At 43.0% G+C, this 25,337-nt stretch overlaps 1 protein-coding gene across 4 annotated transcripts in view; it reads right to left on the bottom strand.

Annotated features, from left to right (window-relative positions):
- Positions 1–10,380: 10,380 nt before the first annotated feature.
- The window catches only part of MAGED1 (MAGE family member D1), a 59,466-nt gene continuing 44,509 nt past the window's right edge, over positions 10,381–25,337 (bottom strand). For 3 of the 4 annotated variants that reach the window (XM_004782320.3, XM_045068350.1, XM_045068349.1), the window contains 12 exons: positions 16,564–16,637; positions 15,116–15,829; positions 13,802–14,470; positions 13,607–13,670; positions 13,301–13,380; positions 13,035–13,126; positions 12,731–12,810; positions 12,597–12,639; positions 12,272–12,334; positions 11,428–11,542; positions 10,796–11,181; positions 10,381–10,589 (listed from right to left, as the gene is read on the bottom strand). In XM_004782320.3, coding sequence (XP_004782377.1) covers positions 10,804–11,181; positions 11,428–11,542; positions 12,272–12,334; positions 12,597–12,639; positions 12,731–12,810; positions 13,035–13,126; positions 13,301–13,380; positions 13,607–13,670; positions 13,802–14,470; positions 15,116–15,829; positions 16,564–16,637 — 2,372 coding nt within the window. In that variant the 3' untranslated portion in view covers positions 10,381–10,589; positions 10,796–10,803. Of the gene's footprint in view, positions 10,590–10,795; positions 11,182–11,427; positions 11,543–12,271; positions 12,335–12,596; positions 12,640–12,730; positions 12,811–13,034; positions 13,127–13,300; positions 13,381–13,606; positions 13,671–13,801; positions 14,471–15,115; positions 15,830–16,563; positions 16,638–17,164; positions 17,375–25,337 lie in introns of those variants that run through there. The other variant, XM_013050866.2, reaches the window with a different exon arrangement.

Below are 25,337 nucleotides of genomic sequence, written 5' to 3'. Positions count from 1 at the left end.
CATTTTTCTTGATTAAACTTCTCACAGTGTAGGGATAGAGGGTACATATCTCAGTATCATAAAAGCCACCTATGAAAAGCCCACAGCAAATACCACCCTCAATTGGTAAAAATTTAAAGATTTTTCCCTAAGGTCAGGAGCACAGAAGGATGTTCACTATCACCACTGTTGTTCTACATAGTACTAGAAGTCCTAACCTCAGCAATCAGACAACAAAAAGAATTAAAAGGCATTCAAATTGGCAACAAATAAATCAAACTCTCACTCTGTAGATGACATGATACTCTATGTGGAAAACCCAAAAGATACCACCCCCAAATTGTTAAAATTTATAGAGGAATTCAGCAACAGGGCAACATATAAAAATCAATGCACAGTTGGGTATTCATCCTTTCTGATGGAGGCATAATACTCCATAATATATATGGACCACATCTTCCTTATCCATTCGTCTGTTGAAGGGCATCTTGGTTCTTTCAACAGTTTGGCAACCGTGGCCATTGCTGCTATAAACATTGGGGTACAGATGGCCCTTCTTTTCACTAGATCTGTATCTCAGGGGTAAATACCCAGTACCCAACTTTTGTAGCAACATGGATGGGACTGGAAGAGATTATGCTGAGTGAAATAAGTCAAGCGGAGAGGGTCAATTATCATATAGTTTCACTTATTTGTGGAGCATAACAAATAACATGGAGGACATGGGGAGATGGAGAGGAGAAGAGAGTTGAGGGAAATTGGAAGGGGAGATGAACCACGAGAGACTATGGACTCTGAAAAACAACCTGAGGGTTTTGAAGGGGCAGGGGGTGGGAGGTTGGGGGAGCCAGGTGGTGGGTATTATTGAGGGCACAGATTGCATGGAGCACTGGGTGTGGTGCAAAAACAATGAATACTGTTACACTTAAAAGTACTAAAAAAAAATCAATGCACAGAAGTCAGTTGCATTTCTATACACTAAAAATGAGACAGAAGAAAGAGAAATTAAGATGTCAATCCCATTTACAATTGCACCAAAAGCCCTAAGATACCTATGAATAAATGGGCAGAAGGCATGAACAGACACTTCTCCAACGAAGACATACAAATGTCTAAACAGACCCATGAAAAAATGCTCAACATTACTAGCCATCAGGGATCTACAAATCAAAACCACAATGAGATACCACCTTACACTAGTTAGAATGGCAAAAATTAACAAAACAGGAAACAACAAAAGTCAGTGAGGATGTGGAGAAAGAACTCTCTTACACTGTTGGTGGGAATGCAAGCTGGTACAGTCACTCTGGAAAACAGTATGGATGTTCCTCAAGATGTTAAGAATAGAGCCACTCTACAATCCAGCAATTGCAGTACTAGGTATTTACCACAAAGATACGGACGTAGTGAAAAGAAGGGGTACATGGACCCCAATGTTCAGAGCAGCAATGTCCACAATAGCCAAACTGTGAAAGGAGCCAAGATGTCCTTCAACAGATGAATAGATAAAAAAAGATGTGGTTCATATATACAATGGAATATTACTCAGCCATCAGAAAGGATGAATTCCTACCATTGGCATCAACATGGATGGACTGGAGGGTATTATGTTAAGTGAAATAAATCAAGCAGAGAAAGAAAATTATCATATAGTTTCACTCATATATGGAATATAAAGAAGAGTGCAGAGGACCATATGGGAAGGGAGGGAAAATGGAATGGGAAGGAATCAGAGAGGGAGAGAAACCATGAGAGATTCTGGACTCCAGGAAACAAACTAAGGGTTACAGAGGGAGGGGTTGGGAGGTGCGGGAAAGAGGATTTTGGGTATTAAGGAGGCAAGGGCTGTGATGGACACTGGGTGTTATATTTAACTAATTAATCATTGAACGTTACATCAAAAACTAATGTACTACACAGTGGCTAACTAACATATTAAGAAAAGAAAGAAACAGACTCTCAACTATAGAGAACAAATTGATGGTTACCAGAGGGAGATGCATGGGGGGATGGGTGAAATATGTGATTAGGATTAAGGAGTGTACTTATGATGAACAATGGGTGATTTAAGGAATTATTGAATCTCTATATTGTATATCTGAAGCTAATATAACACTGTATATTAACTATACTAGAATTAAGATAAAAATACACAGAAATTTGAACTAATATTTTATTGTTGTTTTTGCTGTTGATTTGATCTTTCCTCAAGAATCATGGGTTAGAAATTCTGAAACTAATTTCTGTGTAGACTAGCATTGAGTAACTAAATAAATTATATACATGGTCAGATAAGGGGAACTATATTTCTTACTGTCAGAGAAGGGTTTTGCCATTATTGAAAGGAGAAACTTGAAAAGAATCCTGTATTGGACTATAATTTGAGTGTATGAACTCATGGTTTGTAATATGGATGTAAAATAGATTAAAATATGCCCCCCCACATATACATATGTATCTCAGAGATGTGTCCTCTGCAAGGGCCTAATAGCAATGATACCTCAAGAGCAGTGAGCACACTTAACACCCAGATTTTGGTTTATAAGCACTACTACCCACCAGTAAAAGCCAGATGAAATGTATGATGACTGGGGCAGAAAACATTCAAGATGAATCTGTAATATCTTGTTGTGCTCAATCTAATAAATGCTTTAAAAAATTTACGGGGCAGGGTGCGCCTGGGTGGCTCAGTGGGTTAAGGCCTCTGCCTTTGGCTCAGGTCATGATCCCAGGGTGCTGGGATGGAGCCCCGCATCGGGCTCTCTGCTCATCAGGGAGCCTGCTTCCTCCTCTCTGCCTACTTGTGATCTCTGTCTGTCAGATAAATAAATGAACATTTTAAAAAAATGATGGGGATATTTCAAATGGACTCAGGAGTCAACATGAAGTATTTCTTACTGACCAAATCTATAACAATTATCATATCTAAATAATTAATCTTAGTAAAGTATTATAACACATTGAATAGAACAATACCAGTGAGTCAACACTGATACACATACATGGTTATGTGCATTCTTACATGGGAAGATAAAGAAATTCTTTATAGCAAAAAATAACCAACATGAAAATCCAACCTTTAGAAAGTAGAGTGATGGAAATAGAAAATCATCCCTGGACAATAAGCATGGTAATAATTGAATGAGGTAAGAATCCTCAATGGATACTAAAACTAGTGGGTGAAAAAAAATGACATCATGTGCATGGCTCATGCCCCAGAAGAAAGTTGAAATTGCTCAGTCTGATCTTTGAAACTTTTCTTCAACGTTGCCCCAGTCTACAGTCGTCCATCTGGTCCCCTTTAGACTAGGTCTCCCAATCTAGTATGTTTGTCTTTCACTTACCCCCTCCACTCTAAAAGAAATCCTAAAATCAACTCCTTCTGCATATGAGCCCTTTTGTAGCTGGGTACACTGGCAGATACATAGAATGTAGGCGTCAGACCCAGATTTAGAAGCCATTCCAGTTTTTCCCTGTTCTCATTCTACTACCACCAGTTTCAACTCCACAGAACATCTGGCTACCCACCCAGAGAAGTGCCCCCCTGCCTTGGATTTTGCTGGGCACACAATAGTCTGAAGATATATGAGCTTTTAGGTGTTGTCCTGGAAGTGCATATATCATTACTCTTCATTGGCTAGAAATAGACATAAGACCCCAACAAAACTGCAATGTGGCTGAGAAATGTAGGAGAATGATGCATATAGATTTCATAAACACTAAGTGTTGTTTCACCCCCCCCTTAAAGTACTTTATTTTCCTCATATACTTTCATAGATGAATAAATCAAGGCACAGAGAAGAGAAAATACTTGCCCCAAGTCACACACTGGGGGATCCAGAATTAGAAGCCAGGGCTCTCTGATGGCAAAATCCAAATTCTTTCTGCAACACCCTATTGGCTCTGGCTTCCTAGAGCTCACAGTATACCAGGTTTTTCCACACACTCACACGTTCCATCGTTTATCATTTTGATTGTAAGCAATAGTGTGCTGGTAAAATGGTAAACAACTGGTTCTCAAAACAAAACCAAAAATCCTTGATTGGTAGTCATTGCTACTTTTCATGGAGTAAATAATTCCGTCATGGTCAATTTCAAGTTACCAATTTCACTGAATGTAAAAAGGCGGGACAAAGTGTACACTGGTGCAAGCTAGCCCCAACACATCATTGGTCATTAGCAACAGGAAGTTTTTCTTGCCAGTGTAAACAAATCAATGCTACTAGAAAGATGTCAGAGACTCACAGAACTTAAGAGTGACTGAAGAAAGTAACTCGAGAACTGGACAGGAAGCACAAACAGAAATTATCTGATCGGGATTCTGTTCTGGGGATAAAATCACATAAACCATTCTTTTTCACTCCTGTGTCAATCACTTAAGTTTCAAAGTCCAACAAAAGAGAACGTGATTGAGTAAGAGTAGATTGCATGCCTGCCCCCTTGACAATACCAGAACAAGGAAAGGGGGTATCTGGCTTACTCTATTTCAGTAGGGGGACACAAGCATCTGGACATGTCATCTTACAAAGGCTACATATTAATTTTCTATTAATTCCCAACAAATGACCACAACTTGAGTGGATAAAACAAAATCCATTTATTATCTCATAGTAATTGTAGGTCAGAAGTCTGGGCATGGTTTGACTGGTTTCTCTGTTCAGGCAAGCTTGGAATCAAAGGGTTGGCAGGGTTACATTTCTTTCTGGAGCCTCTGGGGAAGAATCCACTTCCAAGCTATTCAGATTGTTGGCAGAACTCCTGTCTTTGCATCTGTAGGTCTGATATTGTTTCTTTGCTGGTTATCTGCTAAAGGCCTCACTTAGTTCATACGGGTCAACCATATTCTTTGCCACATCTCCACCTTCAAATCCAGGCATAGAGAATTTTTATGCATCTGATCCCTCTCTTCAAATATTTCTTGCCAGGAAGAGCACAGTCCCCTCTAAGTTCTCACCTGATTAGGTCAGGCCCACCTAAGATGATTTCTGTTGAAACTGTCCCTCAGAACAATGTATTCCTTAAAATATAACCCATGAGAAATTATACTAGTTACCAAGCATGTTTATATATAGCCTTAAGAAAAGCAAATACTGGCAACAAGCCTCTGGGGGAGAGGACGATATATGTCCTTGAAGCTGAGCAGCTGGGAACGCCCAGCCCATTCACGGCAGAATATGGCCTGCTTCATTTTTTTCATTATCTCCCCTTCCCCCAAGAGCACCTGTGGCTAATTAGATGAGCCCTTTAAATGTGCTTGCTCAACTATAAACTTTATACTGCTTGACCAGATAGATATATTTTGCCTTCCTTTTTGTTTATCTACAAGGCATATGATTAATGTGTAGCCTTCTTCAGCTCCTTTGTTGATTACTGTCTATATCTAATAAAAAGGGGACTGAGGAGTTGTTCAGGGCAATAGTCTTTTCTACTCTTGTCCCTGCTCCCTTTCTCTTGCAGCTGACTTGTTTTTGCGTCATTCTTCTCCCGTGTGCCGTCAGAAAGTGGCATTCTGTATTTTAAGTTCAACTGATTTGGGACATTAATTACATGTGGAAAATCCCTTCACAGCAGCACTTAGATTAGCATTTCATTGAATAATGGTTAAAAGGTATATGGGTAAAAGGGATGGGGATCTTGTAGGCCATCCTTGAATTCTGTCTACCACAGTTTCATCTATCACAAAAATGGGGGAACTGTATTGCTTAAAAGGTAATTGAGTGCCACCAGGAAAGATAAATGGATACCAACAAGAGAGGTAATCATTACAGTATGTTTGTTCAATATCTGCTCATACTTTTGCTATCGCATGCTTTGGAAAAAGGACAACATTCTTCATACAAGCAAGATGGAGATAAATATAAAGTCTTATCAAACCTGGCATCTAGGTTCAAGTTTAAGATCTTCAGATGACATCCATTTACCCTCTAGTTCAAATGAATGCTGCGATATATTGTAAGAAGGTAGATAAATTAAAAAAACTCAACTGTCACCAACTCACCATACATAAAATAGTACGTAAAAGAGAGAATTAAATGGGACACATTAAAATATGTAAATATATACATACTATAAAAAATAAAATATGAGTAACTACTGTAGTCTTAACTTCTAAAACTGGTTACCAGGACAAAGTTGCTATAAACTCTTTTCCTTTACTTTCCACATCATGCTTTCTACCAAGTCCCCATCTCAATCAGATGGGCTCTTTACCTAGAAAAATGATTCAAATATTTATTCATGCTTTTAGTCTGAGGTATTGGTAGCCTTGCATGTATGAGGTTGCTGTAGCCCAATAATTTTTACCACTTTGGGATTTGATAAAGGCACCCTAGAAGATCTTCAAGCCTCCAGACACATTCCTTTCTACCCCCATTATGTAGCAGCAACCCTACTTCCTCATGAAAATTGAAATCAATCATCTTCGCCAGTACAAAAGTCCCCATTTTTACCTTTTTGTCCATTGGCATGATGATTCCAAAACTGCCAGGTGAACATCTCAACTTCCAAATCAATGAAATCATTGTTTAGTAACCTGATAGAAACATGACTTGCTTGGGTACTAAAAATTCTAACCTGGTAGAGCACACAGTTACAGGGATCATTAACAAAACATTTTGTGAATATGTCTTTAGGAACAACTCTAACTTTCATCATTTAGTTCTTAGACTTAGGAATCCTGGCTATTGACTAGATGGCATTATATATATTGATGACTAGAATAGATACTATATATTGTAGGACAACACCTCTAACACATTAAGTGTTGCCTCTTGACTGGTGCCATAGCTGTCTTCAAGAGTTATTATTCCATTGTATAAGGACAACTTCTTTCTGTGTTGTGCAGTGCACAACCAGTGAATTCCATGGGTATAAGCCAATCACCAAACTTTGGGGTTTAAAGTGAACCCCTTGATCAGAAGCAACATTGTATGAAATTTCACAACTGTGGATGAGGCGTCCTCTGTAAGATCACAGATAGTGGTGCTGACAGAAGTACTGCAGGCAGAAAAGGTAAATCCACACTGAAGATACTCATTTATTCCAGAGAAATTATAAAGTCAAGTGACTTCTTCATGACATAATTGGTCCAATTAATTACCATACTCCCAGGTATCTGACTGGTCCCCTTGAGACTGGTACACATCAGGAACTCAGAATAGTATTGCCAAGTTGGGCATTCAGCAATTGGTAGGAGGGTGGTCACATCAGTCCCTGTGAGGGGAAAACATGTTGCTGAACCATGTTGCTGAGGCCATACATACATAACCTCTGATCATGCTACTGTGACCACTTTGTACAGGTGCCCATCGAGCAAGCACAGGAGTAGCTGAATAAAGAGGCTTACTGACCACTACTCAGTAGGTCATATTGCCCACCCAATTACTGAGGCCTTTTGGTGAGCATTCACATCTAACATAATAGTCTCATATTCCTGACCAGTCCCAAGAAGTTCATACATCACTTCCCTAAATGTTTTGTGTGCATTTCCCCAAATGTCTTCATTCAAAATCTCTGCTAATTGGGATGAACAATTAACCCTGGACTTAGATCTGGATGCAACAACTTATGAAACTTAGGGTTTTATTTTTCCTATTTAGAGAGGAGCGAAGACACTTTTGTTTGTATGAAGAATAACTGCATCATGTTACAGTGTCCTTTTTCCAAAGGGTATAATGGCAAGAAGTGTGTATAGATAGATAAGCAAACTTTGGTGATTATTTGTTAAAATAAGAATAATTTTTATTTCTTGTTACTCTGATGTAACTCAAGACTTATTAAAAGCTGCAACAGGGATGCCTGGGTAGCTCAGTGGGTTAAGCGTTTGCCTTCGGCTCAGGAGATCATGATCCCAGGGTTCTAAGATGGGAGTCCCAAATCAGGCTCCTTGCTCAGCAGGGAGCCTGATTATCCCACTGCCTGCTACTTCCCCTGCTTGTGCTTGCTCTTTTGCGCACGTGCGCGCGCGCTATTTCTCTGACAAATAAGTAAAATCTTAAAAAAAGAAAGTTGAAGTAATAGTAAAAATACTTCCTGTATACACTTAACCCAGATTCCCCGATGTTAACACTCACTGTATTTATTTTATCCTCTCTCTCTCTACACACACACGTGCATACAACTTTTAAAATATTTTTAGTGTAAGTTACAAAGGCATTCTCTTACAGAAAACAGTATAATAATCAAAATCAGATCACTAACATTGATATAATTCTATTATCTAATTTAAAGACTTTATTCAGTAGATTTTGCCAACTGTCCAAATTGCACTAGACTTTTGTGAGCAAGGAAGGGACAGAATCAAATCTCTTCTGGGGTATGCAAAGGGCAGACATTGCACTGAAGCCCAGAGTAGAATATAATCCACAGATTGATTTAAAGGGGTTTCCATGGGTATTGGGCCTTTCTGCCATCCCCAGGCTCCAATAACTTTCCTTCTCTTTAGGCTTCCAGAATTCCCTTGTGACCCTCCACACCTCTGGTGTTGCCATAACCACATTTTTCTATAAATAAACTTCACCTGGGATTGATTGCTCCAAGACTGTTCCACCATGTCAGCACCTAACACAGCTTAGAAGATCCACAGGGATCCATCACTATTATATAGATTAGGTTACTGTCCTACGAGCTCAAGAGTTGGGGGAGTTCCCAGAGATTATCTATTCTCATCTTCCCATTCTCAGCTGAGCAACTGAGGCTCAGAGAACTCTAAGACTCCTAGGGGCAGCTGGTAGAACATCCTATTGGCTTCTCTTAGACTTGGTGCCTTCCCCATACATCACACAGCTGGTCTACATTTCCCTCCCTACAGAACAGTCCCAATCTGCACACAGGATGGAGCTAGGGGTGTGGGTGGTGATGGGTGTGGGAGTGAATACTTCAAGGAAGACCTGTACTTACCTTGGGGAGCTTATAGATGGGTAGGTCGTTCTTTTCTGAGACTGCAAAGTGGAGTCCATCTACCTGAATGTGGGAGCCGTAAACATATACCAGAAGAAACCTGAGGTAGGTGAGGGACTCTGTGGTCTAATCCAACACATAGTGAAAGCACCAACTTGCACAGAAAGGCCGCCCCAATCCCACAGAACATGGGTGTTTCATACCAACAAGAATAACTAGCACACAGAAATGCAGGAACCGTGGCGCAGGCCTGAGGTACCACAGAGATGCAGGGATAGAGCAACCCATATCCCCAAAGTCCTTAGATTGAGATTCCCTAGAGACATGCCTAAGAAAAGGGTCAGGATCCAGGCCTGGCTGAAGGAGGGGAGCCTGGCAGTGAAGACAAGAGGCAGGGGAGGGGCTGGGGCTCCACAGTGCTGGCTCCTTCCTATTAATCCTGGGCTCTCTCTCCCTCCCCCACAGAATGTGGATATCACTCCAGAACCTGAGGAAGCCCTGGATACCATTCCTAGGAGGCTAAATTGACTTTGCTCTTGTTTGTTTCTTTTTCTTTTTTTTTTAAAACCCTGAGAGCTCGTTTCTGCCTTTGCCCACATGCTTAGGTACCACCAAGCCTCTGAGGAAGTTATGGCTTAGGCCTAATTTCATCCTCAGTGAGAGTTCCAGTGAAGATCTCAGTAGCTCAAACCAGGTCCTTGTTCAGTCACAAAATAATCTAGCTTGGTACAAAGCCTTGTCTTACTTTCTCAATTCTTGTTCTCTGAGCAACAAAGAGGCCAATGTGAGGTTTCTTTCACTATCCATAAAAACTTGTCTCTGTGATGAGGCCTTGGTCCTATTGCAGTGGGGGATTGTGAGGGCTTTCTAGAGGGACAGGTTCCTGGGCAACATTTCCAGAGATGAAAAGGGAGGGCCTTGTGAGCCCATCTCTTTATGGACAATGTGGCTAAGGAGATGAGATTTTTTTCTCACACATGAGACTTTAGTACCAGGATCATAGGGTTCCCTGTTCCTACTCCTGCCCTGATCCTGGAGTTATTTCACTTTCCACATGGATAATACAACCAACACCCTGGAATCCCAGGAACATCATCTCCAGGAACAGTTATTTTCCCTCTCCTTCAACCACCCACTCTTTGGGCCTTGTCATTAACTGGAGTTCTACCTCCTCTGTCTTCTTAAATGCAACTATCTGACCACCTACACCCTCTCTCTCATTATTTCATCTCTTTTAATGTCACTCCAGGATACCTAGCAGCATGTCTCTTACATATGAGTCACCTAAGCAGAATTTATAAAGTAAACCATACTTGTTCTTGGACCTCATTAACATTTGTGTTCATTACTTCCTCCTTTGTTTCCTAATCCTTAAACAGAATCTACCCATATTTTTACCATTTGAAAGCTAATTTGCCCCTTAGGCTAGAACTGAGGCCCTCTCTTTCCCATATAAACAAGTTTATCTCTCCCCAACATGGAAAAACCAGAGAGCACATCTAATTCACTTTGCAGTTTCAATGTTTATTTCTGATACCAAAACTTGACAGCACACAAGGGGGAAAAAAAGCAACAGACAAGGAACAGCAAATAAATTTATCTTGCATGCCACTTTCAGTCAACAGGACGTGGCTCTCTAGATAGCTGTTTAGAAGGAATCTGAGGCTTCAGCCTCACTCAGGGGAAAGACTATTGCAACTGATTAGCAATATCTGTGGACATAAGAAAGAAAAAATTAATAATCAAGGATATATTTCTAATAGTAAGAAATATAAATACCAAATAGTGCTTCCCTGTACTTTCCTCATCTCCCCACCACGGGTTTCCTAGGACTCACAGATCGTGCATATAAATACATTCCCACATACCCTCTATCCCCCAATGACCCTAACTGCCCAAACCAAAGTTATATACCTACCCAACATCTCACTCAACCCAGAAGAAACCAATGGCACCAAAGTTGGCAGCGAAGTTGGCACTGGCTGTACCACCAGGGCCAATAATGGGGCCAGCGAAGGTCTGAGGAAATCTGGAGCGGGCATTCTGGTGGTATCTGGCCCAGAAGGTAAATGGGATTCTAGACCAGGGATCGCCAAAATCTCCTTCCTCATCCCAGGTCAGCAGCTCAAATTCAATGTCATCCCAGCTCCAGGGTCCAGATACGGCCTCATCTCCAATCCCCATGCGGGTTCTCGCCTCAGCCCGGGCCTCAGCCTCAGCTGCAGCAGCGTCCAGAGCATCCAAGGCCTCATCTGCAGCCTCCATGAACTGTGCAGTCCAGTCACGAGGATCTCTTTTCTGAACCTGAAATGAAAAATAGAAAGTAAAACAAAACCCGTAATAGTAGGAGTTAATATTTACGACACACCTGCTATATATATTTAGCACTCTACTTTGTGCTACTGTTTACATAACAGCAACAATAAATACCACAAATAATGCAGGACCTACCATGTGCAATATCTGAGGTCTTTTTCCTGCTCTGGGCCTTTCCCAGCCAGTCATACATCATCCCTTCACCTATCAACTCTGAAACAGTTCCCCTATTACCTCTGCAATGAATCTCAGCACTTTCATCTTGCTAGTTTCATGGTAGGAACGGAGGCCCCAGAGGAACTCATACTCAGGAGGGTTGCTGTTGGGCACTCGTCTGTAATCCAGGTACCTTATAGAGCAGAAAGGTGTTTGTTTCTACCCAGGCAAGAAGAACAATGCATCATACTATATTTGAAACCCTCAATTTTAGGTAGCAACCCCTCCCCCCAGATTCATTCATAACCTAGCTTAATTCTGTTTTTTTTCAAATTTATTTTTATTTTAAATTGGCTCCATGTCCAGTGTGAAGCCCAATGCTGGACTTGAACTCACGACCCTCAGATCGACACCTGAGCTGAGATCAAGAGTCAGACGCTTAACCAACTGAGCCACCTGGGCACCCCATAAACCTAGCTTAATTATATTCTAAGAGCCAGGTCTTCAAACTCCTGTACCAGTGCTTCTACATTAAGCAGCCACCTAGAACTGCAGGGTGGCTTATATAAGGTCATAGAAAGGACAGTGCTTAATCTCACCCTTTGTGTCCCAGCTCTAACTCCACATTCTTGTAATCTTGTTATTTGAGACACAGTTGGCCCACTACAATGATTACTGTACACCTCAGCCTTGGAAATGTCAAGTGTGGGTATAGTGGACAGGCTTTACTTGCAAGATAACTATACTGCAGAAAAATCCAACCACAAGCAGGGATACTTGATAAACACTTCCAAGTATGTATGTGTTTTTCTATGTGAACGCATAGGTATAGTGTAAGAAATGAGCACAGGAAGGATTGTCTGAGGCTGAGCAGCACCAAGAACTCATGAGTACCAGACAAAATCCCTTACATAGCACTTACTTTTGCTTTACAAACTCGTAAGTGAGAAGTTTCCTCAGATCTCCAAGAAGAGGATGTCTCACCCTGATAGTATAAAAAAACAAACCCATAATCAGAGACTATGACACTGTCCAAAGAAAAGAAAAGAGCTTCCTAGCACAGAGGTCAGAGATGAAAGAAGAGACAGAGTTCAGAACTATTTGCCCATCTACCCAGGGTACATCCTTGGGCTCTGTACCTCCCCAAACCAATTCCCCTAGACCACCAGGCTGATGCAATCCTGGGACCATCCTCTGTTGCCAAAGGATGATATAAACAGGCAAGAGATGAAAGAGCCCAGTCATACCCAGGACGCAGTCCCATCTTGCGTAGTGCCTCCCAGAGGACAGCTGCAATGGGAGGCAAGGGGAGACAATGCACGGAAAATGAGCACAGAAATCAGGCTGTAGCCAACCCCCAGCTGCAGGTCCAGCCACTCACCTTCACTGGCACGGTTGCCATTCATGAAGATGACGCCCAATATCACTAAGAGGAGACCCAGCTTGGGTGTGTCTTTGGTCCTAAAGGGGTACAAAAAATATGTTTTCAGTAGTCATTTGTATTAGACACCTGGGGCAGCTTAGCCATCTAGCTTCCCCAGTATTCCTTAGCAAGAAGGTAATTCTACCTCATTTCTGACCATGAGCTGGTATATGATCCTAAATCTTGGACCATGACCTACTTGACACTCCCAGAAAAAAGCACCACTGAGAAAGGCAATGTTCCACCTCTTTTCCCATCTTACGTTCCCAATATGCCAGCCAGGGACTCGGGGGTACTGATGAGAATATACAGGTGTTCTTCTTTGTCAATCTCCTTCAGCTGAATCCCAAATTTCTACAGGGACAAGAAAATAGACTGTGAAATTACAGTATCTAGCACTGGCTACCCATATTCAGTTGCTCACCTCCCTGTGAGACTTCAGCTCTAAACTCCCAGTAGGAATCCCATGAATCTTTGGCTATCAAAACCTTCCCTCATTATCCCTGTTCCTCAGGGCTGCCTTCTCACCTTCTCCAGGACAAAGCATGCACGTTCAATGATTTCTGGATAAACATCAGTGTATTCACGGATGATATCCCTCAGCATTTCTGCAGGAGAGAGAACAGGGTACCTGAACTGAGTAGGGGCCATGCAACTACAACCCCTTTGCCAGTCCTGCTAAAGGGAACAGAGTCAGGGCCCTCAAGAATGAAAAATGAAGAATCAGCCACAGAAAGGGGACTAAAGGGGAGGGGACATATAAGCAAAGGGATGTCCATAGAGCATGGGGAGAGGGGAAGGGCAGAGTGTTGGAGGAGAGCACTGGGTGCCTACCTGAGCGCTTGATGGGCACCTTGGTATAATCTTTAAGCATCAGGTACTTGACCAACTTATTTGCCTATGAGGGGAAAAAAAGGAAATCATTAAAGTTATTAAAATAGTTACAGGAAACTTAAATGAATAGAAGCTAGAAGGACAACAAAGAAAGGAATAAGAGAGGGAAAAGTGACTAGGAATAACAGTTCTTACTCTTTCCTGAAGAAGGGCCACATCTCGGGGCTGTGAGGCACCCAGGTTCTGTGAGGCACGCGAATTGGGAGAGGGGCGCAGGTTTGGTGAAGGTCGCAGGTTCTGCCAGTCAGGTGGAACTGGCCAGTCAGTGGGGATCCAGTCAGGTGGGAGCGGCCAGTCAGTGGGAATTGGCCAGTCAGGTGGTAGAGGCCAGTCAGGTGGTAGGGGCCAGTCAGGAGGGCCCTGCCAATCTGGAGGACCCTGCCAGCCTGGTGGGTTCTGCCATCCAGGTGGGGTCTGCCATCCAGGTGGATTTTGCCAGGCCAGTGGGTTCGGCCAGACAACTGGACCAGGCCAGACGATGGGGTTCGGCCAGATCACTGGATTCTGCCAGATCACTGGGTTTGGCCAGATCACTGGGTTCTGCCAAGCAACTGGGTTTTGCCAGGCTGGTGGGGTCTGCCTAGCTGGGGGGCTCTGACGTGCTGGTGGGGTCTGCCTGGCTGGCTGGTTTTGCCAGCCTGACGGGTTCTGCCAGGCCAATGGGGTCTGCCAGAGCACATTGGGGGGTGCGCCAGGTGGGTTCTGAGTGGTAACTGGAACCGGTGCAGACCTCCACGTCCCTGTAGCCAATGGGGCCCGCCTCTGATCTCCACTGCTGTTTTCGTCCACATTCAAGTTATTAATCTGCATCATTAGAGAGAAGGAAGGTCCAAGGTCACCAGATGTTTGTTTCCTCACCCTATTACAGGAAGGTCCCCTAAAACCCTCACCTGTAGTGACAGCCTAACCCACTAGCCAATGGTCACCCTGAGTCCTGGGCTTGTCTTTCACTCTCTTCAAAGCAGGAGTTTCATCTCTGCATCAGGACAGGAGCAACCCAAGTGTGGGGCCTGAAGCTTTTCCTCTTCCTATGTCCAACACTGGCTCTGCTTGTACCACCCTGGACAAATCACTCAAGTCACTTCACCTCTCTAGAACTTAATTTCCTTCTCTGTGAAACTGAGACTATAAATCCTAGCTGGTAACATCTTGAAGATTTAGATAACCTGTGTGAACGAGCCTAGCTCAAGACCTAATACACAGTGGCTATTATGAAAATGTAAACTGAATTACGTACACAGTGTATATATTATGTGTCCATGTCTCATCTCCCCATTAGTCTGTGAATATTCAGAGGGCAGAAATTATCACATTCACTTTATCATCCCCTACAACCTAACTGAATACAGGCCATTATAAACGTATTTTTTTGTGTGTTATTTAGAACAAACGAACCTCAGAGAAGAAAGGAGAGGGCCCAAAGCAAAGTGGAGCTAGCAGGGATCTCACCTTGCGGGTCCTCTTGCCCCGAATTATAGTCCTGGACTCCAGATTCTGAGCCTGGGAACCATCTGCTGATGTCTGTGCAGCTGCACCATCAGATTCAGGGATACCTGGGTTGGTCTCTACCTCAGGCTGGTTAGTGGCCATCTTGGCTTGGTTAATATTCTGGGTCTGCGTATCAACTGTTGGGGTCTTAGTGGTGTCATTCCAAGCCTTAAAGGCTGTCTTAGGCTGAGTGTTGGCCATCTCACTGGCACTGAGAGACTGAGAGAAATTGTAGGTGGTATTTGGGCCCACCTTAGTGGCATTCTGGGCCTTAAAGGCCGTCTCAGACTTGTTAGCAGTTAACTCACTGGTGGTTGCTGCCTGGGAAAAATCATAGGCAGCATTTGGGCCCTTTGGGGTGGGATTCTGGGACTTAAAGGCTGCCTTAGGTGGCGCATTGGGCATCTCCTTGGCATTCAGAGCCTGAGAGAAATCATAGGCACCATTTGGGCCTTTTGTGGGGGCATTCTGAGCCTTAAAGGCTGTTTTGGGCCTAGCGGCAGCTGCTAAAGCCTGAATATCAGCCATCTCACTGGCTGTTGGGGGCTGTGAATTCTGGGGACTAGCATTCGGCCCAGCTGCTGTAGCCTGGTTGGTAGGTGGAGCCTCCGAAATCTGGATGGCCTCCATCAGGGTCTGCATAAGCAAGGTGCTGTCTTCTACGGAGGCCTCAGCCTGCAAATACAGGGGGAGAAAATGAAATTTCTGGGCCTCCAAAGTGGAAGCAGGAGGGTTGGGGAAGCAGTGCAGGGGAAGTACAGGCAGGCGGATGGTGCAAAAAGGCTGAGGCGCAGATCTAGAAGACCAGCAAGGGGTGATGGGAAGCGGAATGGTAACAAAACGTGTGGTAGTGATGGAGTGGGGCAGGACTAAATGAGGGGTGGGGCGGAATGAGGAGGGGGACGAAGTAGAATGAAGGGGGCGGTGGGGGGTGATGGAGGAGGTAAGAGCAGAGAATTGCGGTGTGCGGCAGGAGCTATGGATGCGAGGCGAGCCAGAGCAAGGCTGCCGCCTCGAGGAGTTGAGGGGAATAGTGGGGCGGGGTGGAGGGGTGCGTTGCAGGCGTGGGGAATGCAGGAGAGAGGGAGGGTGGCGACGGGAGGTTGGGGGAGGGGGTGGCAGACTGCTCTACAAGCGTCAGGGTTGTGGAAGAAAATGGTTCCTTACCCAACCCGCATTCTCTGGGCAGATTGCCCTGAGTACTAACAGGGTCTCCCCTCTCTCTAAGCAGGGACTGATGGCTGAAAAGGGACGCCCCTCCCCCACCCCCAATAAACCATGGGAATTTGAAAGACGACGGAGCCTAGGCACGAAGAAGGCAAAATCAGATCCAGGCTTTAGGGCGGCCAAAGGGGCCCCAGGGAACTGTCGGCTAGGGAAATGGTGGGGTGGGGGGGTGGAGATCTCACCTGGAAGCCGAGGAGGCCCGCACCACAGTCCATTTTCTGAGCCATGGCTCCTGTCCCTCTGGCAAGAGCAGAGCCTGGGGGATGTGGGGGAGGAGCTGGGCGTTATACTACAGAGGGCAAATAGGAAGGGCCGAATTGGGGGGGGGGTCGGGTTTGACTGTGGGGGAGAATGAGGCGCTGAATGTGAAGGGAACGGGCTGGATCAGTGTGGGAAAAGTGAATGGGTGTCAGGATGGAGGCTCTGAATCCCGAGAAGCTACTGACGGGGAGAAGCTTCAAATCGGGGTTTGGAAAGCCAGTAATAGTTCTGAATCCAGGGGGAGTGGGTTGGGACTCGCATATGGTAAATTGAATGGAGGTTTCGAATCAGGAGGAATCGTATGACAGTCGAGATTGAGGTCGAGAAATCTGTGGAGATTTTTAACGATGGGAGGGGTTCGGAGAACGAACAGGGGTTCTGAGTAAGGGAGGATCGGGTAAGGGGCGTGAATGGAGGTTCGGGGGGTGGAAGGGGGATCAGAATCCGGGGTAAAGGGATCGAAATGAAAAATGGGAGGCCCGCACCAGGGGGCAGATGCCCTGTCTGGGGGCTAAATCTCACCTTGCCTCAGGCCCCAACCCCAACCCCCTCGTTGCCTCCCTTCTTCACGACTCAGAGGATCGGGATTGCAGTGCTCGGGTCTCAGCAGCCGCACCCTCTCCTTGTCCAGGAGAAAATGCCAGCGCGGCAGCTAGGACGACCCCGCCTCTCCGCCTAATATACCACCCACCGCCTCAGATAGTTGTGCGCATGCGCAAGACCTGACCGACCAAATAAAAGTCCCGCCCGCTTCCCCAACAAAAGCTTCGTCCTGAACACCACGGTGCGCATGTGCAGTGGGAGGCAATCCCGCCCCTTTGCCAACACACCATCCCACCACCAACCAGGTCGACAGTATACCACGGTCCCACCTCCTTCATCAATATCCCCTCCCTCAAACAGATGCGCTGTGTCTTTAGATCCCACCCCTTGCCTCACAAGCCGGCCCCCTACCTTTTCCGCAATGCGTCTGTGTTCTATCCCTCCCCTCTTGTGGCCCCTCCTGTCCAGTCGGCAAGCACCTCCACACACACACCCTCCCGCGCCTAGCACCACTTAGGTCACTATTAAGGAGGTGTCCGTGTGGGGTCTCTACTGCAACAAGTGCTAGGCTCCTGCTAAGCTCACCTACTTTTCCAGGGAAAGGAATGGTCGGACTGTTGGAGATAGAAAGTCTGCACCTGTCACAAGAATTCGTACGATCCCTCTCAACAGATCCCAGACTCATAAACATTAGCTTCTTTCCTGCCCTTTGTGCAGCTCCAGCCATGCGCATATTTCGTGCACAGGTGAGGAGGGGAGGGGAGGGAAGGGAACAGCTTGAACATCACAGCGCAATCTGTGCTGGGGGTTGTCTTTCTCTCAGGCAGCCCTGGGAGGTGAATGTCAGCAACCCCATTTTACAGGTCAGAGAGCTAAAGCACAGACACACTCAATGACCTAGACAAGGCCACAGAACCAGTCAAGAGAAAATGCAAAATGTGGGCCTTGGGTCCTCATGACTCCAAAATCCTTGTTCCCCTAGTGCTGGCCTGGGAAGTAAGGCACCCTACCCTCTTCAGTTCTGAGCGACAGATCCCACACATACACCTCCTGTGCCCTGTCAACACCTATTCTAAACAAGCAAGGTTTGTATTCCCCAGGACTTAAGCGCATGTGGGAAAACAGAGACCCCTAGTCCCCACCCCCTCTATGTGGGTCCATCCAGGTGTGGGAATTGTTCCTGGAGGGTCCACTCCCTGCTCCCATCGTCAGTTCTCTCCCTATGAGTGGCACAAACACCGCTGCCCCTAAGGCCTTCCTGGTGCCCACTTGAGAAGCCAGGACAATCAGGCTCTTACGTGCCTGAACCATGGCAAGTCTGGATTTAGTGTAAATGTTTATCCTGGTTCCTTCCAGGGCTTGGGCCTCAACTCCTGGGATGAATTGCTGGGATATTCTACTAGCTGTGTGAGCTGGCTCAGGTCATTCCACTTCCTGAGCCAGATTCTCAACATACAAAATGGGAAGCACAAATAGCACTGACTGGTGTCCGACCCAAGGACACATGCTGATATGCTTCCAGATGACTGGAGACTCAGACAGAAAATCATATACAGATGTGAAATGACTCAAATTAACTGATACTTTCCAAAAATACAAGGCAGACCTTGGTACATTTCACATTTGTTCTGGCATCACTTCCTGCCAGGAGTCTGCATATGAAAGAAAGCTAATGCTAGGAAGATGGCAGCATTTGGTCCCCAAGGGCCAACATCAATTCTGCCTGGCTGGATGACTTTCCTCATCTGTTGCATAGCAACCTCCCCTGTCAGCTGCCTGTTTTTCCTCAGCACTTCCTCTGTAAAGTGTCTGCAGTGGGACGTGATCAGACTCAGGAAAGGAGGTCTGAAACATCATTTTATATGCTATCTGCTTCTATATCTGTATCTCCAGTCTTGCTTTGGCCTATGAATTCTAGATCCATAATCCAACTGCCTGCCTCACTTCTGCAACTGGATATTCCTCAATATTTTCAAATTTAATAGGTCTCAAACTGACTCCTTTGTACATATCCTCTTCCTCACGGACACTGTGTTTCTCCCTTAGTCATGCCACTCTCTCCCCCTTAGAATAAAAAGCCTTTTAGGGAAATGGATTTTCATTTTGTTTTATTCATTGCTGTATACCCTTTATCTGCAATGACACCTGGCATATTTTATATGCTCAAAAATGTTAATGAATGAATGAATCACACCATCCACCCTCTTGCTCAAGCCAGAAACCTGAGAGGTATTCTTTTTTCCTTCCTGTGTTTCCTTATACAAACAATGCATATTTGTCATTAAAAATTTAAACATTGCAGCACCTGGGTGGCTCAGGTGGTTGAACACCTGACTCTTGATTTCAGCTAAGGTCATGATCTCAGGGTTGTGAGATCGAGCCCTGCGTCAGGCTCTATGCTCAGTGTGGGGTCTGTTTGAGATTCTCTTTCTCTTCCTCTGTCCCGACCCCCACTCACACAAACACACTAAATAAATAAATAAATAAATAGTATCTTTAAAATATGAAAATAAAAAGAATTTAAATAATAACATTAAGTATTTTAGAAACTGAGTAAACATCACTCCAAATGGCATCATACCAACCTGAGATAACTGATAATCAGATTTTGATGCTACCTTTTCACATAATACTTTGTGCATACATATGCTTACAAAAATGGGATTATATAGATGCTGTATTTTAAACTGCATTCTTTCACTTAACTGCTTCCCACTCCTTTCCTCCACTTCAACCCTCATCTGCCAAACATGCATTTTAACAACCATTTTTGTATCTTTCCATGTTTAAAAAGTCCTCTTATTTTTTACTATTTCACAAAAATTAAGGTCATATACACTTTAATTCAACAGATGTATTTTAGTTAACACTAATCTACCTCTGACTCAATTTTTAACACTGCTGCATAATATTCTACGATAGGTATGTACTGCAATGTAGTCAGTAATTTCCCAATGACAGTCATCTAGCTTCAATGTGATGGGGAGCAAATACATGCACACAACACTGCAATAAAATACTTGTACATATATCCTTGTATTTAATGCTTAATGTTTTTCATTCCTGTGACACCAAATGCCCAGGAATCAGACTGACATACTCTACAGTGCTTGGTAATATAAAAACTTTTCCAAACTTTGTGTCAATGTGACATGTATTTTATTGGTGTCTCTCCTGTGGTTTTAATTTACATTTCTGATGCATGTAGTGAAACACACATTCATGTATTAATGGATCTATTAGATTTTTTTGTAAAGTAATTGTGCAAGTCTTTTTTATCTCTTTGTCTTATTTTTAGGACTCTTTCTACAGTACTACAGGTGCTTATTGAAAACCTTGGGGTTAGATATACTTCAATTATTTTTTTTATGTTTTAGTAAGGGAATACTGTGTTACATACTGTATACTACATAACAGTTCAAGCTGCAAAAGCCTTTATGAAGACCAGATGTTTACTTTTTCACATTCCCTTAGCAGCCAAGAGAATGTGATCTAGGATCTACCAGTGTGGCAAGGTCCTGAAAACTACCCTGAGGTCCAATGATTCATTAGAAGGACTCACAGAACTCAGAAAAGGTGTTAAAGTCATGGTTATTTTTTATTACAGCAAAAGCATACTGATTTTAAATCAACAAAACCAAAAGATGCAGAGGAAAGACTCCAGGAGAAACTAGGCATATGCTTCTGGTTGTCTTCTCTCAGTGCAGTTGTATGGCCGGTGCTTAAATCTCCCAGCAAGTTAGGTGGCAACGTGGGAGGCTTGCCTGGGCTGGAATTTTACTGAGGGTCAGTCAGGTAGACACTGGACACTCGTGTGGCTGACCTTAGTTACTTAGCCTCCAGCCTGTGCAGAGGTACCACAAGGCCACGGGCCCACTGTATATGTAATATATAATACCAAAAGGGCCAAGGCCTACTATAAATCACACGGTTAACATAAACTATCTAGTATGGCCCCAAGTTCCAAGTAAACAAAAAGACACTCTATTCAGGCTGAATATTCCAAGGGCTTAGAGATTATCCCCCAAGAGCTTGTTAAGAATCAGACCTATCTTTGGAATATACAGACTTTTTTTTTTTTTTTTTGAAATCGTAGGGTTTATAGACCCCACACATCTGTGGAGTCAATTCTACTACAATCCATTTCTAGGAGCAGCTTTGGTAGCAGGACGAACGGCAGCATGTAGTATCCAGTGTTCACTGGTGGCAGTAATGGTAGCCAGCCAGCTAACACTTAGCTAACACAACCAGCATGATTTTTGAAAAAACAAATTTTATTAATTCTACTTTAAAAATGTTTAACTTTTTATTCTGAAATAACTATAGATACATAGGCAATTGCAAAGCTAGTACAGAGAAATCCTATGTACCTCTTCAGCCACTTCCCCCAATGGGCACAGTTAGGAAACTATAATGCAATATCAAAACCAAGAAACTGACACTGGTATGATATATGTGTATAGTTCTACCACATGTAGAGGTTTCTATAGTAATCACCATAGCAACCAATATACAGAATTATAACATCCCCACAGATTTCCCTGTACACTCAAATTCATCATCCTTCCCACCGCTATCCCTAACCCTTAGCAGCCATTAATGTGTTTTCCAACTTCAAAACTTCAACACTTCAAAAGGTTACAAAATGGAATCCTATGTCACATTGTGACTTTTTTTTCCACTCAGCATAGTACCCGTGAAATACACCCAATTTGTTACATGTATGTATTAATGGTTCGTTCCTTTTCATTGCTTAGTACTATTCCATGATCTAGTTGTGCCACAGTTAGTTTAACAATTCACCCACTTAAGGACATCCGGGTAGTTTCCGGTTTGGGGCTATTATGAAAAACGCTGCTATAAATATTTGTGTACAGTTTTTCTTTTTTCTGTGACCAGAAGTTCTCATTTCTCTGGGATAAATGCCCAGGACTGCAATTGCTAGGTAGTATAATAAGAATATGTTAGTTTTTTATAAGAAACTGCCAAACTTTCTCAGAGTGGTTGTATCATTTTACATTTGCACCAGCAATGTATGAGTGATCCATTTTCTCCAAATCCTTGCCAGCAACCTGTTGTACTTTTTTAGCCACTCTCATAAATATGAACTAATAACATTTGCATTTCCCTAATATCTAATGATGTTAAACATTTTTAACATGTACTTATATGCCATCCATATATCCTCTTTGGTAAAATGCTTCTTCATATCTTTTGCCCATTTTCTTTTTATTTATTTATTTATTTATTTATTTGACAGAGAGAAATCACAAGTGGATGGAGAGGCAGAGAGAGAGAGAGAGAGGGAAGCAGGCCCCCTACTGAGCAGAGAGCCCGATGCGGGACTCGATCCCAGGACCCTGAGCCGAAGGCAGCGGCTTAACCCACTGAGCCACCCAGGTGCCCCTTGCCCATTTTCTAATTGGTTTCTTTTTCTCTTTGTCATTTCTCTTTCTTGCCTTCCAATAAGCTAAACTTTTTTCTAGAACTCCACTATTCTGTTTGTATCCCTTTAAAATTCATATGTTGAAATCCTAACCTCCCCAAAGGTGGGCCTTTGGGAGGTATTGAGGTTGTGAGGGTAAAGTTCTCATGAAAGGGATTAGTGCCTTAGAGGCTCCAGAGATAGTTTTTTAATCCCTCCCACCATGTGAGGACACAGCGAGAAGAGGCCAGGAAAAGAGGCCTATGAATAGAGTCCTCACCAAATGTAACCACGCTGGTGCCCTGATCTTTGGCTTCTCAGCCTTGAGTACTGTAATAAATAAATTTCTGTTGTTTATAAGCTACCTAATCTGTGGTATTTCATTACAGGAGCCCAAATGGACTAAGATAAAAGTCTATTTTATCTATAATGTTTTTGAGCATATAACTTTAAACAGACTTTTATAGTGATTGCTATAGGTATCACGTTATATATATCATATTACATATTATCAAATCATATATGTATATATGTGTATATATATGTGTGTGTATATACACACACATATTTTATTTTTGTTTTTTAATGATTTTATTTATTTGTCAGAGAGAGACTGAGAGAGAGAGAAAGAGCACAAGCAGGGGGAGCAGCAGGAAGAGGGAGAAGCAGGCTCCCGCTCCCCAGCAAGGCACCTGATGTGGGACTCAGTCCCAGGACCCTGGGATCATAACCTGAGACAAAGGCAGGCACTTAACTGATTGAGCCACCCAGGTAATTGAGCCACCCAGGTATCCTGACATACATATATTTTAAGGTTTTACTGATCTTGGCCTGACTGGAAGAAATCTGGGTGCCTAACTGCGTATTTATTTATTAAATTTATTTCTTGCAATGCTGGAGGCTGAGAAGTCTAAGATCAACACACCATTCATTTAACATTTTGTCAGTTTAGTGAAATACAGAAACCTTCCCTCTGTTTACATGCTTTTACCATTATTTATATTACATTTATCTTAAATATCTACTCTTCATACATTGGGAACTACAGACACTGTTCTAATTATGGCTTCAATCATCAAGCATAATTTAAAGAACTCAAGAGGAAAAGGAAAGTATATTATGTTTATCCATATTTTATTCTTTTTGTTGCCCTTTCTTCCTTACTGATGGTCCAAAACCCTTTATCATTTCCTTTCTTTTTCAAGAAATTTCTCCAGGCATTCTTTTAGGATAAGAAGGCTGGTAACAATTCTCTTAGTTTCCCTTGTCTTGAAAATGTCTCAGTTTCATCTATATATTACTAAAGAATATTTTCATTGAGTGTATAATTAATTCTTGGTTGACAGTTTCATTCTCAGAGCCCTTGAAAAATACTGCAGCCTCAATGCTTTCGAATGAGGTAACTACTGTCATCAATTTGGTGTTCTCCTACAGGCAAAGTATCATTTCTCTCTCTGCTGGCTTTCAAGATTTTTAATTTCTGTCTTTAGCTTTTACAAGTTTGAAAATGATGTGCCTTGATATGAATTTATTTGGCAGTATCTTTTTTGGAGTTTACTCAGCTTCTTGATTCTATGGGATTATGCTTTTTTCCAAATTTGGGAAATTTTCAGCTACTTTTCTAATCCTTCTCTCTTCTTCTGTGACTGTGAGGACACCTATGTTATTTTGTAACCGTCCAACAAGGGACTGAGGCTCTGTTTTTGTTTCACACTCTTATTTTTTTCTCTGTTGGTCTGACTGGATAATTTCTATTGTTCCATCTTAGAGTTCATGGATTTATTCTTCTGTCATTATTCTCCTGTTGAAGTCATCTATTGAGTTTTTTTTAAGTTCATTTATTAGTTTTCAGTTTTCAATTTCCTTTTAATTCTTCTTTCTATTTCTTTCAGAGATTTTCTTTTTTTTTTAAAGATTTTATTTATTTGTCAGAGAAAGAACGAGAGCGAGAGAGACTGATAAAAAGAACACGAGCAGGGCAGGAGGAGACAGAAAAGCAGACTCCTCACTGGGCAGGGAGCCCAATGCGGACTTGATCCTAGCACACTGGGATCATGACCTGAGCTGAAGGCAGACGCTTAACCGACTAAGCCACCCAGACGCCCCTCTTTGGAAGATTTTGTTTCTTTTTTGGGACTTTCTATTTTTCCATTTGTTCTTTTTTTTTTTTAAAGATTTTATTTATTTGACAAAGAGAGTGAGAGAGCACAAACAATGGGAACAGTAGAGGGAAAGGGAGAAGCAGGTTCCCTGCCAAGCAGGGAGCCTGATCTGAGGCTCGATCCCAGGATCCTGGGATCATGACCTGAGCCAAAGGCAGATGCTTAACCATTTGAGCCACCCAAGTGCCCCTTTCCATTTTTTCTAAGAATGCTCACAACTGCTCTTTGAAACATGCTTATGATGTCCATTTAAAAATTGGTGTTAGATGATTCTAGTATCTGTGTCATCTTGGTGTTGGTGTGTGTTAACTATCTTTTCTCATTCAAGTCGTAATTAATATAGTTCTTGATATAACCAGTTATTTTCAACTGAATCCTAGGTATTTTACATAGTATATTATGAGGATGTGAATCTTATTTAAATCTTCTGTTTTATTACATGTGGGTGAGCCACATGCCCACTCAGCCTTCAGTGACACCTGACAGAGAGGGGCTCCTTTTTATTGAGGGCTAAGTGAGAGTTCCAGCTCCGTATTAAGATTTTACTGGTATCAGCCTGACTGGG

The sequence above is a fragment of the Mustela putorius genome, unplaced genomic scaffold (genome assembly GCF_011764305.1).
Source record: "Mustela putorius furo isolate JIRA1106 unplaced genomic scaffold, ASM1176430v1.1 tig00003902_pilon_pilon_pilon, whole genome shotgun sequence".
Classification (NCBI taxonomy): domain Eukaryota; kingdom Metazoa; phylum Chordata; class Mammalia; order Carnivora; family Mustelidae; genus Mustela; species Mustela putorius.
This window is presented reverse-complemented; position numbering and strand designations above follow the sequence as displayed.